General features: G+C 39.7%; 1 protein-coding gene across 3 annotated transcripts in view; it reads left to right on the top strand.

The window, feature by feature from the left end:
* The window catches only part of FAR2 (fatty acyl-CoA reductase 2), a 119,688-nt gene that overhangs the window by 90,449 nt on the left and 12,333 nt on the right, over positions 1 to 16,906 (top strand). For all 3 annotated transcript variants that reach the window (XM_015871232.3, XM_015871226.2, XM_085522425.1), the window contains exons 5-9: positions 2,333 to 2,510; positions 3,730 to 3,774; positions 6,629 to 6,747; positions 9,396 to 9,463; positions 14,719 to 14,890. In XM_015871232.3, the coding sequence (XP_015726718.1) occupies positions 2,333 to 2,510; positions 3,730 to 3,774; positions 6,629 to 6,747; positions 9,396 to 9,463; positions 14,719 to 14,890 (582 nt within the window). The remainder of the gene's footprint in view (positions 1 to 2,332; positions 2,511 to 3,729; positions 3,775 to 6,628; positions 6,748 to 9,395; positions 9,464 to 14,718; positions 14,891 to 16,906) is intronic.

The raw sequence follows: 16,906 nt of genomic DNA, 5'->3' as shown, positions 1-16,906 counted from the left end.
GCTTTCTTATATTCTGATACTTTACCTGTATGTAACACTTTAGGCTTAATCTGAGTAAACCAGAAGTCATTCTTCTAAGTGCTGCCAGGCCAATAGGGGAAACATATAATCTGCCACCTCAAGCAAGGTTTGCCTTAATCTAAAGCTGATGGAAATCAGCTTTGAAGGGTACGCTGAGGTAAGGAACACAGCACACAGTGAAGTGTGGGCTAAAGCAGAACTGTTACTGTTATTATTATTGCAGAAAATGTAGGTCTATCACCACTTACAAGGAAGTGTCTTATTAATGGAAAGTGATTAACGCAGTAAACTGTTTTCCTATGATAGAGTTATTTAGTGCCTTTAGTGGTGGAAGAAGAGGCTACTTATTTTTTTTATTAGCATCTCTTACTTCTATGGAGCAATTGCAGCGGTGAGCAAAAGCAGTTGCTTTATGATTTAGCATTTCAGACTCTTCAAAGTAGGTCACTGAGGGACTGAGAGCAGTTTGCCTTGCTGAACTGTCAGTTCAGTGCTTCTGTGATTGCCAAGCTGGCAGATCAAACCACCTGGTAGGACAGTGCCCTTGGGGCACACAGAAGCATGCTTTTACTGATGAACACTTAAAGTAATGCAGAGGCTTGTCTGGAAGGATGAGAGAAAGGGGAAATTGCTTCTTGTACACCTGTCTTTAATTTCTGAGAACTGCTTACCTCTACGTCTTGTTTTAAATATATATGTGTGTGTTTATACAAAAACAAACAAACAAACAAAAAAACCCTCATATTCTGTCTGAGCTCCTGAATCATTCTAGTCTTCCTCTAGGCTCTGTAGAAATAGATGTCTCCCTTTAGATGTCTCCCTTTGGAAGACAATTAATTGCTTGAAAGATTCAGACAGTGTTAGTTTAGCTGTGGCCCCAAAGAGGCTGTGACTATGTAAACTGAGTCAGTATTGTGCGCTGCTTATAGCCCCTGTTTAGTTTAACTTTTCTAGTGCTAAAACAATTTTTCTGCCTTATTTCTGAAACATGGTTTCAAAAGAAAATATTTATGCCTACAGAGGTTGGTTGTTTTTTTTCAATCGTATAAGTTTTTTAGACGCTAAAAATGTCAGATTCTTTTTAACTAGTTCTAAAAACTAGAGGTTGACTGAAATCAACCCTTCTTTGGCATGCTGTTTGGCAATTCCAATGATTCAGTGTTTTCTCACACAAAAATCTTGTTGCAGTATAGTAAGATGTATCTAGAAAAGCACTATGCCATGGTCAGGTATTTGTGCATCTAAGTTGGTTTGATCAAGTAATTTTCCAGGCACGACAATCTTCACCTCATTCCTGTCTGAAATTCAAGATAAGGAGGGGTGAAGTGAGGATCTGCAGAAAACAGTATCCTTGCAGTGCCCCTTTGAAAAGTACATGCAGTTAGTCTGAACTGTAAGTCCATTGACTTAATTACAAATTGGATTATGGGAGTTAATCTTTGATTCTGTGGTGCAGCATCAGACTGTTGAAAATCTGTCCTGGATTGGCAGCAGTGTGTGAGGGCTCTGGAAGTACAGCCAGTTCCTGTAATTCTGGCAGGACCAGGGAAGCACTGCTGGCATGCCAGAAAGAAGCCTTTGAGTCTTAGATTCTCACTGCAGTACTGCAGTGATAAGGGCCACATTTTTAAAGGTGTATACATGACTACTTGAACACCATAATAAGATTAATTGGTGAGTGTCGTGTTTGTTGTTTTCTTTCTTCTTCCTATTAAAAGTAGCTAACACTGACAGTTTCCCAATTTTCTGTGTGAACAAACCAGTGGAAAACCAGTAGAAAGGAACAACTAACATTATGAATCGTGCAAGTGGAATTATTATTGCTGCAGTACACAATTATAACTTTTGAGATCTTTTCAGTGGTACTCAGCTTAGTAACTCAGGGTTACCAAGAATACCCTGAATTACACATGAGTGTATATGCAGACTCTGCTGACGGAGCATGACTGTTATCTAGCCAGATAACAGTCTACCAGACTGGAAAGCTCCATCAAACTAACTGTAGACCAGTTACAGCTAGAAAACAGATTGCAGAGAAACATAAAGCAAATGAGATTGCTTTACAGTGAAACAGCATAGACATCTGTAGCTCAGCTGGACTTCCCAGCAGGATGTTCAACAGTATGATTTTGTACTTTCTAGACAACAGTAACTATCCTACAAAGCTATTAAACTAAATACAAATCCTTTCACTTCTTGCTTTGCGTTATATGGCTTTGACTTACTTATCCTTTATTTTACGTGAGGTTTCCTGTCTTCACTGGTCTTTGTTTTTAACCTGCATGTACATCCTTCTTCTTGTTTTCTATAGGTGGTTGGATGAATCTATAATTCAAGACATCACACCCAAGCTGCTTGGGGACTGGCCCAACACTTACACCTACACCAAAGCCTTGTCTGAATACCTAATTCAGCAGGAGAAAGGAAATTTGAATATTGCCATCATCAGGCCATCCATCGTGGGAGCTAGTTGGCACGAGCCTTTTCCAGTAAGCATTCAACCACAGCAATTCCCTAGTCAGAATACTTTAATGCAGCTGCATACACTCTGATAGTATACTCTTGAGAAACAAGTGCCCCAGTTTAAGGAAAGCATGTGGGAGAGGTAGGGGACCTATGCCGAAGTAGAACAGCAAGTCTTCAACATCTTCTGGAAATACTTTTTCTGTGAGTGGAAGGAACATATTTAAAACAAAGAGATCGAACAGTGTTGATGCAAGATTCTGGACTTGCAAGACATGCAGAGGCTAGTGCCCAGGCAGCCACACAGGAGAGCTTCTATGCTGGCTGGCAAAATGCTTAGAACAATCCTGATGCTTTCTGGTTCAAGTCTTTCCATGGTCTGTCTATCCTATTAATGTGGTCTCGATAAGCACCCACGTCATGTTCAGCTACTAGTATCTTTGTCTTACCTCAGTAATGGTTGAATTCACTGGATTCACACTCGTATGAGCCTGTTGCAGACAAAATGTGTCAGCTGCTCAGTGATTAAATACAGCTGTACTTTTGGACTAAAACAACTTGCTAGGCTAAATATACTGGTATATTTATATTGCAGCCAAATTAGTAAGACAACATAAAGTCATCTTTGCCTTTCACAGAGCTTGAACTATGCCAGAAATGGCTAATATACAGCCAAGGCTTTGGGACAAACTCTTCATCTCAGAAAGATGGAATTAATTCTGCTAGGCACTGTAAATCACATGGATCATGCAGATTTTCACTGCTTTTACTTCTGTCACACACAGGGAAGTTTCTCTGGCTTGGATTAGGGTGGAATTCAAAAGTAGAATGGTATCTCTTCTTCCTTACTTTAGAAACTAGCTGGAATAATCAGATTGGTCTCAATGGCATCTGTGTGGTGGTGTTGTTGGGTGTATAACATGCTGATGGTTCTTATTAAGTATGATAGCGCCAAGACACTGTAGTGACTTCAGAGCCAGAGTGTATTTCTGTAGCCAAGTTACTATGGAAAAGGAGCAGTTTCTAAAAACATGGTTTGGTTGTGTTGTTTATGGGTAAATTGTAGATGGTGTAAAGGATCATGCAAACCATATTTACATCCTGATTAGCTTCCTAACAACTGTCCCAGATGGGTTGGTAGCTGTCTTAACTGTTTTCTCATTCCTTCTCTATCAACACCTTAGTGCTATAGCCCTTTCAACATGTTGAAACCCGTATAAGCAACCTATCATCCTCTTTTTGCAGGGTTGGATTGACAGCTTCAATGGGACAAGTGGAATATTTGTTGCGGTATGTGTAGTTACTATTTAACGTTTTCATAAGTTGGAGTTAGTTACTAAAATGACAACTCTAAAGACATTCTAAAGCCCTGTTGAGTAACTGTGTACAAAAAAGATCATAGAAACTTCCTGAATCTGGTTGAAAGAGGTCATGCGCCTGCAAGGAATCCACATGTTCATGGCACATAACATCTAAGCTGCACTCAAAAAAAAAGGACATTTTGAAAGAATATGCTGCTGGTTCACTAAGTGTGAATTGTAGTTTTCAGGGTTTTGGAAAATTTTGTGAGAAATGGCATAAAACGTATCCCTGAAAAAAGGTATAATTCACAAGTGACATGTTACAGAATCTATATTTCCTGACGGGGTGAACATAAATCACTGTCTTTTTATTCATGTCCAATTTTTGAACTTAAGCTAGAGCTTGTATTTATTTGGATGTTTATTCTTTGCCACTCAGACCAGTAACTATTATTTTCTGTTCTTCAAAACAAAATTCTTAGCCTGACTGAAATTAATGGTAAAAATAGTGGTTGTTTCACTCAGACAGGATTTTACACAAAGAAGCCACACTGTTTGTATTAACTCTTTGGAAATCAAAGATTTTGAGATTCTAAGGTTACTATAGTACAATATATCATTTGTTGTATTCATTCTTTTATATATAAATGTGTGTGGGTGTGTGGGTGTGTGTATACATAGTCATATCTATTTTCCTTTTCTGTATCTTAGTAAACAGTTTTATCTCAACACACAAGTTCTACTTTTTTTTTCCCAATTCTCTCCCCCATCCCACTGGGAAGAGTGGAGTCAGCGGATGACTGTGTGTGGTGTTGAGCCACCTGCTGGGTTAAACCACAGTAATTAGTTTCAGTATCCAAAGAATATTTTATTAAAAACAGGTCTGTGTATTTCAAAGTGGATTTATTAGTTAAGTAAACGTATTGGCCATAAATAAGGATCAAAGAAGTTGAGGGATGTGTTCTGATGTTGCTTGGTTTTTGTTGTCTTTTTTTAAAGACCTCCATTCTAAAATATTCATTTTTAACTACTAACCTAAGCTCATCCTTAATGGAGACCAGCCCCCAGGTTTAGATGTCATTCAGATGACATTTGGGTTCACCTGGCTAGAATCTGGACTCCAAACCAAAATTTTTTTCAGTTATCACTATGCTATTTGAATCTGATCATCTCATTCTACAAATAAAAAAGATACTTCTTTTAAATATTCCAGAAATATGGCACTTCTACTTGTCCTCAGTAGTCTGTTATGTTTCTTTCACCTATATTTGGTTCAGCTACTATGGAGAGAAGCTTTGATAGCTGACTTAAAAAATAAAATGAAGTGAATTATGTCCACTGTCTTGTTTGTAATTGAGGCATTTTGTCTCACTGTTCCACATTACATGTAAAGACCTTTTTCCCTTCAAGGAGATGGGGCTATAGGGCAGAACTGTGTCGTGATTCATGTTCTGAATTATGATTGACCCCCAAAGCACTTCAGCTGGAACACTGTCAAGAAAGGTCAGGTTCAAATTGGCAAATGGCTTCTGAGGCTTTAGCTGAAGTAGCTTCTGTCTCACTAAAGAGGGAAAAAAAAGCAAGCACTAATAGAAATCAAGCTGTTCCAATAGAGAAATTCCAAGCTTTCCAAAGTTGAAGCTAATTTACAACATTAAACTCTGTACCACATACACAATATACTAAATGTCCAATTCATTCATGTGTATATAATCATCATATGCTGCTCTGAATACAGAGTTTTCCAGCACATCCATCAAACTTATTGGGTTTGAATCCTGACCTCGAAAAGTTCTTTAGTCTGCCTATTAGAATGGGACAATTGATCACACGGTGTTCTCTAGTGGGCATATAATCACAGCAGCTGAAACTCATAGAAGGGCTTGACTGTTTGCTTTGGGTCTTCTTAATTGCTTTCATTTTCCCCTGAAAAGACAGCACCAGGAACAACAACAACAAAGTACAATCATAGTGATGTTGCAAGTTGTTTTAATGTCTAAACGTGACTGTGGTTCAGGTTAGTACAGCAGAAGTTAACTGCACACCACGGGTTTGAAGAGGGTGTTTGGAGTCGTGCCGGGAAGCTTGCATGGTGGCATGTATCTGTGCCCAGTGCACCAACAATAAGATGCAACAGCTCAGGAGCTTTTAACTTATCAAGATTAAATCAGTGTCATAAGCAGAACTCTACTTGCAAGCTCTGAGGTATAACAAAGCTATCTCATTATATAAAGGAAGAGAAAGATAACAAAATAACCCACATAAACATCTCCTAGACAGGGGATGGACCCTCTTACAGTCCAGTCAACAATGACATGTGATTTACAAGTTAACATCAGATCAGGGTGTGGGCCACATCTTATCTGTGTGTTCGTCTGTAACAGGTAGAGCTTTGGGAAAGAGGAAAGTATGAATACATCCAAAGAAAAGCAGTAAACTTTTCAGAAAGCTTATTGGCATCATTTCCAAAGCATCTTCTATCTTTAAGAGACATTCAGGCTTCTGTCTGTCTGGTTCATTTAAAAAAATGGAACTTCAGTGGGAATTTTATTTCAGTGCATTCAAGTGTACCTGTTTCTTAAGGCATTCCTTTTACACTGAGTTAACTAGAAGTCATTGCTTTTCTCATTATGTGCAGCACATGTCATCATGCTTCTGGCTTCCTCTGAAAATGCTGAACAGTGAGATCCACATGATATCCATGTTTGTTCTACCAGAAACCAGACAGCTTCTGTAGCAGGTGCTAGGCTTGAAAAATGCTAAAGTTAAGGTCTGCCTATGCTCTAAGCCAATGAAACCCTGCAGTAGCTTACTGTCAGCGATTGCTTTCCTTTGTCCCACAGGCAGGAAAGGGGATCCTAAGGACCGTCATTGCTAACAATGAAGCGGTGGCTGATATGATTCCAGTTGACGTTGTCATCAACCTCACCCTTGCAGCTGGGTGGTACACTGCTGTGCACAGGTGGGAAGGCACTCCTGTTTCTGCCCGGCTGGAACATATGTTGCTTGGCTGTGGACTTTAAAGAGAACCTAAAGAGAAGCAAACTGAAAGTCTGTGCAAGAGTCATGTTGATTCATTATGTGATTCATATTTCCTTGCCCACAGATGGCAAAGATGAGGAGCAGATTTTAGAGTTAGGAAACCTCCAAATCTACAGGCCATACCTGTTTCTCAGTAAAACATAAGCTCACTTGACTTATAACTCACTTGACTTAAAACTCCCTGAGAAGATACCTTTATGAAGTTTAGGATCTTTACAACAATATCTCAGTAGCCTCCTTTATCAAGCAGCTATATTGAGTTGCTTTTCAGTTGGCTTCTAGAGTTTTCTTGGTAAAAATGCTCTGTATATTTTCCTTGAAAAATACTGCTCAAATATATTATAGGCTCATACGATAGGGAAAATGATATAAAATACCCTATTCTTTGCTTCATTGAGAAGGGTATGTGTAAATTACATTCAGGTTTTAAAATCTCTTGTGCAACTCCATGCTGAACTTTTAATCATTATGTACAAAGTGCTATAGAGTAAAGCATTTGAATTTTTCTGGAGGCTTATGCACCTCTGAGAAATCAATACTAGGCAAATAAAAGGCAGGAATACTTTACTTACTGAACTAAGAATGGGAGAAATGTGCATAATTTCTACACAGGAGTCCAAAAAGGATCTTAGCATTTCAACAGCTTTTTGGATTATTATTTTTTTTTAATAGTTTCTTCCTCTTTTACCTGCAAAAAACAAAGCAGGACAGTTGGGAAAAAAAAAGAACATATAGCTTCCTACACACATGTCCATTAAAGCCTCCAGATTGAGGGTTACATCCTATCCAAAAAGCTGGAGAAGAAGAAAAGCATGTGCTGTTGAAAAGTATATCAGCACCATAGGTAGACATCCTGAGTATGGCTGTGGTTGGAGAAATGCCATTATTTGTAACAGTTTATTGGCAAAAGACACGTTTTTAATGTTGATCCTGCACAAATATTTGTTAGGCAGTTGCAGAATGTGAATTAAAGCTATTTCTTGCTGGGCAAGACCCCAAGGTTAGTAAGCTGTAAGACAAAACAAAATATGCTAAGCCTTCTTCATCGAGTTTCACATGTAGATGCTGTCATGAAATGTAGTGTGTATGCATTAATTTTCTTAAATCATCTAGTTAGAAAGTCAGTATCCTTCAGGGCAGATGACATTGATTACTAGCAGAAATTATGTTCTGAGTCTTAGCAGAGAGTTGCAATCTGCACTACCTTGTGCAGAAACTCTACAAAACTCTACACTTGACCAAGACCACTCACTCTGCTGGACTGTGGAGAATGGAAAAACATCAAAATATAGATCCTCTTCACTGGATGCTAGAAAAATGCAAAAGTCTTCCTTGTTCATCTTTAATGAGCCTGTACCCACTGGTGTAAGTGAATATCTGTGCTATCACATCAGCACAGTTTGTTTCAGACAGTTATGTGGCTCAGCACAGCTGCATTTTTTATATGGTCACATATTATGGATTTGTCATTCACAAGTTGTGAATGACACAACTGAGTTTTGCAATCCAGAAATGCACACAAAGTACTGCTGTTTGTTCTTATGTTTAAAACATCATTGCATTTCTACTTTTAGTCATTCAAAGTTACAGACTGTCTTAACCATCCCTAGAAGTCTCATTAGAATTCAGTAACAATAAACAATTAAATGACATGATTTCAAAGAATTAATTAAAATAAATATATATAAGTCTGCACAGTAGCCAAATGCAGTTGTCGAGTGCTACTGTGTGAGATCTTTCCCTGTTTCAGGGGATCTGTCTCCTGGTATCTCCATCCATGGAAGTTTTGAAAACAAAGTTTCCTCACAGTCAGCACATCCAGACTCTGAGCACCACAGACAACCTAGAAAGAATGAGCTGCTGAGTCCTCTTCAAGGCTGCATCTCACCTCTTTTAGCATACTGGCTGCAGCTGCTAATGTAAACTAATAAAACGCTGTATGCCTAGTGTTTCTTGCAGCATTGGCAGGGCAGATTTAGTTAAAAAAAATCTGTTTGACTAATTCTTGTCCTGTATCAAAGCAAGACATAAAACTCCATGATCTGTGCTTCCACACACAAACAACAAGAAAGATTTATTTGGAATTAAAATGAGAATGTTGTTGAAATTGACTGACTTTTAATCATCACCATGTCAAATGGAGTTTAAAAGTAGTACAGACCATATGTGTTAAGTAAATTATTGGAAAATATACAGTACGTCACTGATGTTAGCTTGGGCCAATTATTTACAGTATGCTAAAAGAAACAAACAAACAAAAAAAAACCCTTACAAATGTTAGCATGTTTTCCTTATTGTTTCAATAATTTTTACCAAGTGATATATGGCTGATTCATGTTAAGACTCAACTGTCTTTAACAGCTTCATTTGCTCTCCAATATCTGAGTGAATCTTTTTGAAACTTCGTAATTTATACTGTATTTCCATAGTCGTGAAAAATGACCTCCTCTGCATTTTTTTGGTGAGCTAATATAATTGCTTCTTGGGCTGTTAGTGTTCATGCTCCATTAATAAATCTTGGGGTGTTTTTCATCACATGTGAAAATAATACTTCTTTCTCTTTTCCAGACCAAAAAACATGTTGGTGTACAACTGTACAACAGGTGGAATCAATCCTTTCTTCTGGGGAGAAATGGGTAAGATCTAATTTAAAACCAGAATTATCTCAACTGTCAAAAGCATTACTTGGTCAAGCTTTGAAGAGGTGCTTTCCTACATATAAGTAACATTCAACTTCTGTCATTCACACTATATGAGAGACCCAGTTATAGTTAGTGATGGTACTGTGAGCAAGAGCTCCCAGCGATGAGCATTCAGTTCAGGAAAGCATTTATTTGATTTTTACTGTGAGCGTAATCATGTAGCAGCCCCACAGAGTACATGCTTTACTGAACTGGGATATTAACATGGTGGAAAAATGAATAAAGAACCAGTCCCTTGGTTCTAGAGTAACAAGCTCTACATAGCTGTAAGTGGTAATCTTCCATTTTTGATTTGCAGGGGTTGTTGTATTTGGGGTGTTTTTTAGGTGAGTTTTTGTGCTTTGAAATCATATGGGGAACCTTGAGATTGAACACTACATCCTTATAAAGGGAGCTTTAACCTTCACAAATCAGATGACAAGAATATTGAGAGAGAGAGTAGCCTTTCTTCTTCACTCTGAGCAGAATAGTTTAAATGCATATAATTATAAATATCTGAGAAGGCAAACTTTGAAATGATAAATATGCCTTTTGATAGTAAATGTTGTCGGTGAAAGAATTCAGATGATTTTCATGGCTCTTCTTCAAGTGGATGTGCTTCTGAGGCAGGTGTGAAAGAAAGGGAGACAAATCCTGACACCGTTTCAGTGGGAAATTGATGCAGAAGCTGAGTAGCAGAATTTGGTCCAGCTCTATACTGCAAAGTACTGTATACAAGTAGTACACTGATGGAGAGGTGTATAGGGCCTGATTTACGTCTATTATTCCATCATTCGCATCTTTGCACTTAAAAAACAGGATGCTGGTGAATACTGTGACTTTGCTTTGCATTATTTAACAGGCAAACTTTAAGTCAGCAGGGAAACAGACCATAACTGGACTTTCAGAACATGACAGGTCTGAAAAAAATTACTATTGTCCTGCTATGAGATTTGATCAAATGGTCTGCCAGCAAAGATGTCCAGAATTGTCTGTGCTGTGAGAAAATTCCAGGCTCCTGATGATTTTTTAATGAAAGATGTAACGCTGTGGTTTGTCAGTCTGAGAAGACAGGAGAAACTTCGTAAATTGTTAGAAAATGTGTCAGTGATTTACAGTGTCAGTGTCAGTGATTTACAGGCTGGTTTGGCCTGGTTCCATGACTAGCGGAGTGGAGGGACCCACAGATCCACGCCTCTGGAAAAGGGGATAAGGGAAAAAGGGTAGAGACATGGGCCCCAAACAGCAGCAACAATCTGAGGAGAAACAAACTCATTTACTAAGTAAGAATGCAAGATAACACACTATAACACGATATAATACAACATAATTAGAATTGGTGCTAATAAACGATGTCCGAGAGCCAAAGGCCTTACTCTAATGCTGAAGCGAGATGTGCAGTTAGTTCAGGTAGCAGGGAGAAGAGCTTGACAATTGAAAAGGAAAAAAGGGATATCAAGTGACCTTGCCAGGGGTTATATCTTCTGTCTGAACACAGATTCCTCTGGGGTATGCAGTTCTTCTTCTCTTCTGGGACAGGAACCCGGAACTGAAGCATTAACTCTTTAACCCCCCGTGCACTACGTGATGTTAATGACGTGGAATATTGATAGCACAAAATCATAAAGCCATGAAATACAACCAATCTTCTTGTAAATTCAGAATTTCTGTGATTTTCTACAGGAGTGTTGTGGTTTCACCTAGCAAGCAGCTAAATACACAACTTGTTGCTCACTCCACACACTCTGATTATAAAACAAGTGATGCAAAAAGCAGTTGCTTACCACCTACCCAGCAGTGTGCCCTCATGACCGAGAAGGCCAGTGGCATCCTGGGGTGCATTAAAAGGCCAGCAGTTCAAGGGAGGTAATCTTCCCCCTCTACCCTGATCAGGCCTCACCTGAAGTATTGTATCCAGTTCTGGGCTCCCCAGTACAAAAAAGACAGGGATCTCCTGGAGAGTCCTGTGGAGAGAGACAAAGATGATAAAGGGTCTAGACCTGGTCAGTTGCTGGGTGACCTGGATTTGTTCAGCCTTGAGAAGAGAAGACTGAGAGGGGATCTGAATAATCTGAATAATAGATATCTTAAGTGTGGGAGACAAAGGGACATGAGCAATGTCTTTTCAGTGGTCTGTGGGGAGAGGACAGAGGCCATAAACTGGAGCATATGAAGTTCCTCACCAGTATGAGCAAGAACTTCACAGGAAGGGTGACAGAGCACTGGAATGGGCTGCCCAGAGGGGTTGTGGAATCTCCTCTGGAGATGTTCAAGACGTACTTGGATGCCTACCTGTGTAACCTGCTGCAGGGAGCCAGCTTTGCAGAGAGGCTGGGCTTGATGATCTCAAGAGGTCCCTTCCAACCCCTACAATTCTGTGATTATGTTGCTGCTGCTTTACTATAGTTGCTTTTTCCACTACAAGCATTATGTAACCAAAATGTGAAAAGTGTTGCTGAACTGTGTGAATTCTGAACATGGCTGATCATCTGACATGGCAAGAGTTGCACATTCTGCTTATAAGTTAACTTGTTCCTTCTTGCTATTCTGGCCAAAGAAGTTAAAAAAAAAATGCAAAGAGGCGAGGGCAACAATACCTTTAATGTGATTCCAGGAGGAAATAGTATTCACAAGCACGTACAGCTGAAAACTTGATATGTTATATTAACATCAGGATTTGAATTGAGACAGGGGCATACAGACAGTATCAAAAAGATCACAGTTCCAAAATATCAGTGAAACTGACAGGTTTCCATGAGGAAATGAAGCGACCAAAAAAGACTAAAAGAACTTAAATGTTTATAAGCAGGTAAGAACTTAGACATAAACTGTCATTTAGTGTCTCTAGGAGAAACTTCCTTGAAGGAAAGAGAAGCAAAGTTCATGGGATTGCTCTCCTGTTCCATAAGCTCTGGGGATAGAATTGTTTACCTCCTAAATCTGCCACTGAGAAGAGTCACACTTCAGATGACAAAGCTGCTGACACATTTCTCAGCAGCCTGTGTCTCCTCTTCTCAAAGCTGGCTGCACAGCTATTTGCTGCATTTCACCTCTGCAGATGCTCTCATTCAGGTTCATGGTCTCAACACATTCATTTTCATGAAAAGCTTTTTGTGGGAGCTTGCAGCATGCTGACTGGGAAAATGACTTTAGGTGATGCAGCTTCTTTCCTACCAACCTGTTTCTCTCTTGAGTTTCCGTATATATTGAGCACAATTACCACAATAAACTAATCCCTGCTCTCAACTCCTGCTGCCAAGCTGGGGCTGCCCAGGCTTAAGGCAGAAACCTGTGGAGTTTAGAGGTAAATACTGTCTTCCAGGGCATGTTTTCAGGCTGTACGCTGTGACTATGCTTGGAAATACAGAAGGTAATTTTCAAGTTTTCTTTTAGAAAAATTCATTCCTATCTGATGGAAATACTTTTAATACTTCTACTTTTCATTTAGGTCAATGAGAGAGCATGCTGCAAAGCATAAGATTTCCACATCACTGTCCACAAGATGACTGCAAAATAACCACATCATTGCAATGTGGCTACATGAAAAGGACATCAGTCAGCTCTATCTAGTGAAATGTAAAATGAGTTTCAGAAAATCTGGCCTTCAGCCATTAAGCGTGCTGAGTAATGGGGGAAAATAAAAAATAACAATGAATTTGCACTCAAATTAAATGGAACTATTTTAAGTCTTTCTTGTCTCAACTTTGTAGCTAAAGTCTTCTCCGATAAGTGTTCTCCAGTTGCTGTTACCTAGTACAAGTAAAGCAAAAGTCACTATTTGAATTGCATTAATGAGCTGACTGCAGATGCTTGTGAGGACTGTCTGAATATATGACTGAAATCTGCTTATCTAAAGATGATCTGGATATTTCTGGGACCTCCAAATTCAAATCTGATTTTCTGTTTGTAACATAATCTTAGACTGTAAACTATAATATGAGCACAGCTTGCTGTCATAACTCTCAAACTCACTGGAGAGCAAATAGCTCAACTTAAAAAAAATAAAAAGTGAAAAAAAAAGTACACATTCTTTGGTTAGCTCATTGGTGCTCAGAAAGAACAGCACCATCTGCTTGTCAATCCCTACAATAATAGTCTTATATTCATCTACTGCAGTTCCATTAAGCCTTTTCAATATGCAAACGCTCCAGTTAGTTTAGGTGCCATTTCTGTGGCTCCATCCCATTGCAAGAACTGGGCCCAGAATACTTTGTGCTTTACCGTACAAAGTGAATGAAATTATTTGCACCCTATTGGGAGTTTTTCATATTAATAATGCACCAGAATTTGCTGCCTGTGTGCATCCATAGCTTATGTGAAAGCAAGCTACAGTACTTGATGTTGTAAGTCAGATGTCATTTGAAAAGACTTAATTATGGCTTTTGAGGAGCAGGAGTGTACTATATAATAAATAAGCAGCTTCTTTCTGACTCAGAAAGAACTATAGTTAACAATTGTGTTTTGATAGGAAAGTTGAGGCTTGCCAGTATTAAGTCTAAAAGCAGCATGTTTTAAATAAGCAATACAGGGAGTTATCTCTATTTTGCACTGATATGACCTCACCTCAAGAAGTGTGTGCAGCCACAATATAAGAAGGACAGAAAAAGTATTAGAGAGCATCCAAAGAAGGGTTGTAAAAATGGTCTAGAGCACAAGATATTTGAGGATTGGATGAGGTCCCTTGCTATGGTCAGGCTGCAGAAGAGAAAACTGAGGGGAGACTACATCACAGCCTACAGTTTCCTCATAAGGGGGAGTTGGACGGGCAGGCACCTTTCTCTTCTCTCTAGTGACAGATCTAGAGGGAATGGTATGGAGCTGCATCAGGAGAGTGTCAGGAAAAAAAAGTATAGTGGGTGGCTGTGCGTTGGAACAGGCTCCTCAGGGTAGTGATCAAAGCACAAAGCTTCACAGAATTCAAGGAGCATTTGGACAATGCTCTGAGAAATACTGTTTGATTTTTGGATAGTCCTGTGTAGGGCAAGGACTTGGAACCAGGGATCCTCCCTTACAACTCAGGATGTTCTATATTCTATGGTTCTGTTAATGCCAGAAGGGATTACAGGATCATAGTGTCCAAATCCTGGTTACGTGGTTCACAGAACTATAGGTTAAGCACCATAATTTGGACTTTACTGCAGCATGTCAGTATGACTGTGCCCATCTCATCTGAGTACCTGCTTTTAAGTAAAATGCCTGTTCTTTTACAGAGCAGTATGTCATGTCCACATTCAAAAGAAACCCACTGGAACAGGCCTTCAGAACACCCAACGCTCACTTGACATCCAACTACTTAATAAACCAGTACTGGATAACTGTTAGTCACAAGGCTCCTGCCATACTCTATGACTTGTACATGAGGCTCACAGGAAGAAAGCCCAGGTAAGAATCTGCATTCCTTCAACCATCTCCACATGCACTGCTGTTACAGAGAACAGATCTCTAACTTTTGATAACTGGCTTCTTCAGCATGGATTCCCTGGTCTTTCACCAAACTAGGCCTTGTCTTGAGGAGATTATTCAAAAAGAAAATAAACTACATAGGATAATGTAGCATTCCCAACCTTTCCAGATTCCAGAGCACAGCACAGGTTTTAAACTGAGCTCTAGACCCAAGAAAGGACAACTGCATTAAATTGGTCTAACCAAGGTCCAATGTTAGAACCACTACCACCAAAAGAAGTTGAAGAGCATATAGTAACTCGGGACTCCTTGCTGAGTGGTACCCATTTGCCCGTCAGACAATCTCTGTAGGCAGGTTTGTTGCCTACTGGGCACCCACATTTGTGACATCAAGACCCTACCAGGTCTGATAAAGCCAGAGGATTACTATCTGCTCCTACTCCTTCAAGTTAGATCACATGAGTCTGCAACAAGGAGACTACAGAATATTAACAGACACTTTTCATCACTTGGAAAGATGCTGAATGGATTAGGAATACAGTCAGTGTTCTCTGTCCTCCCATTTGGAGGCTGTGACCCAGCTAGAATGAGGAGAGTGAATCAGTTAAATGACTGCACAGATAGTGTCATGTTCAGGGCTTGGGATTCTTTGACCTTGGATGAACCTTTAAAAGATAAGGCATGTGTAAAGTTTAATAATATGAAGATGGTAACAAAGATAATTCAAAAGTTTATTTGTAAAGCAAAACTCACCAATAACAATACCTTGGCTGGAAAAGCTGGGGCAATCTCCACCAGGAAGCAATCTCTGAAAGATGCTGCCTCAGTGGTGGTCAGCCCTTAAATGAGATCTTAGAGGAGGTGGAGTCGAGCTCCACCCCTTCCGGGAGCACAGCTAGATTACTCTCACCTGTGCTCCCACAGCTGACCCAACACTTGCCTCAGCTGATTAATCAGAGGTTCAGGCTGTGATTACCAATTTCCCATACAGCATGTCAGTGTTGGATGGGATTAAATTGGCCAGATGGGGAAAGAACGTTCTGGGCAGCATTCTGTCTGAACTGACTAGCAGAGTTTTAAACTAGATTTGATGGGGGAAGGGGATATACTTCTGAGGAAGAGATAAAAACTAGGGAACACTTTAGTGTGCCCTTGTGGCCAAGAAGCCCAATGGTATCCTAGAATGCATTGAAAAGAGCATGGCCAGCAGATCAGTGGAGGATCTTTTACATTCTAATCTGCCCTGCTGAGGCTACATCTGGAGTACTGTGACCAGTTCTGGGCTCTCCAGTTGAAGGACAGGGAGCTTGTTTAGTGTAGAGCTACACAGATGATTAGGGAACATCCCTCTTAGGAAGAAGGATGGAGAAACTTGGGACTGTTCAGCATGGAGAAGAGTGAGAGATCTTACCAATAATTACAGATATCTAAAGGGTTGTTGTCAAGATGATGGGGCCAGGTTCCTTTTGTTGATGTTCAACAACAGGACAAGGGGCAACAAGTACAAACTGTAACACAAGAACATGAGAAAGAATCTCTTTACAGTGAAAGAGCACTGGAACAAGCTGCCCAGAGAGGTTGTGGAGCCTCCTTATCTGGAGATATTGATAACCCACCTGGATACTTTCCTGTGCAATCTATTCTTGGGAACCTGCCTTAGCACAGGAGTTAGACTAGATGATCTTTTAACCCATACAATTTACACATCTCAGAGTTTCCCAAGCCAGGAGAAGACATCTCTTATTAGAAGACTGGGTTTGCCTGTTTGCAGGGAAATCCCTGGCTGATGTGCTGCTCTGATTCCTTTCTGATGGTCTGCTAGAGAGGAAAACTCGTCAGTAAGAAAAATCCTCCAGTTATCCAGTAGGCAAGAATTTCCCTAGAAATGAAGTAAAGTTGAGCAAGAATAGGCTGGAGTCTCCATGCTCTGCTGAAACAGGCAGCAGTAAAGTCTTGGCACTGATTTTACAATTGACATTTTTCATAAATCTGATT

The sequence above is a fragment of the Coturnix japonica genome, chromosome 1 (genome assembly GCF_054131305.1).
Source record: "Coturnix japonica strain WE chromosome 1, WE-NBRP24, whole genome shotgun sequence".
Lineage (NCBI taxonomy): Eukaryota > Metazoa > Chordata > Aves > Galliformes > Phasianidae > Coturnix > Coturnix japonica.
This window is presented reverse-complemented; position numbering and strand designations above follow the sequence as displayed.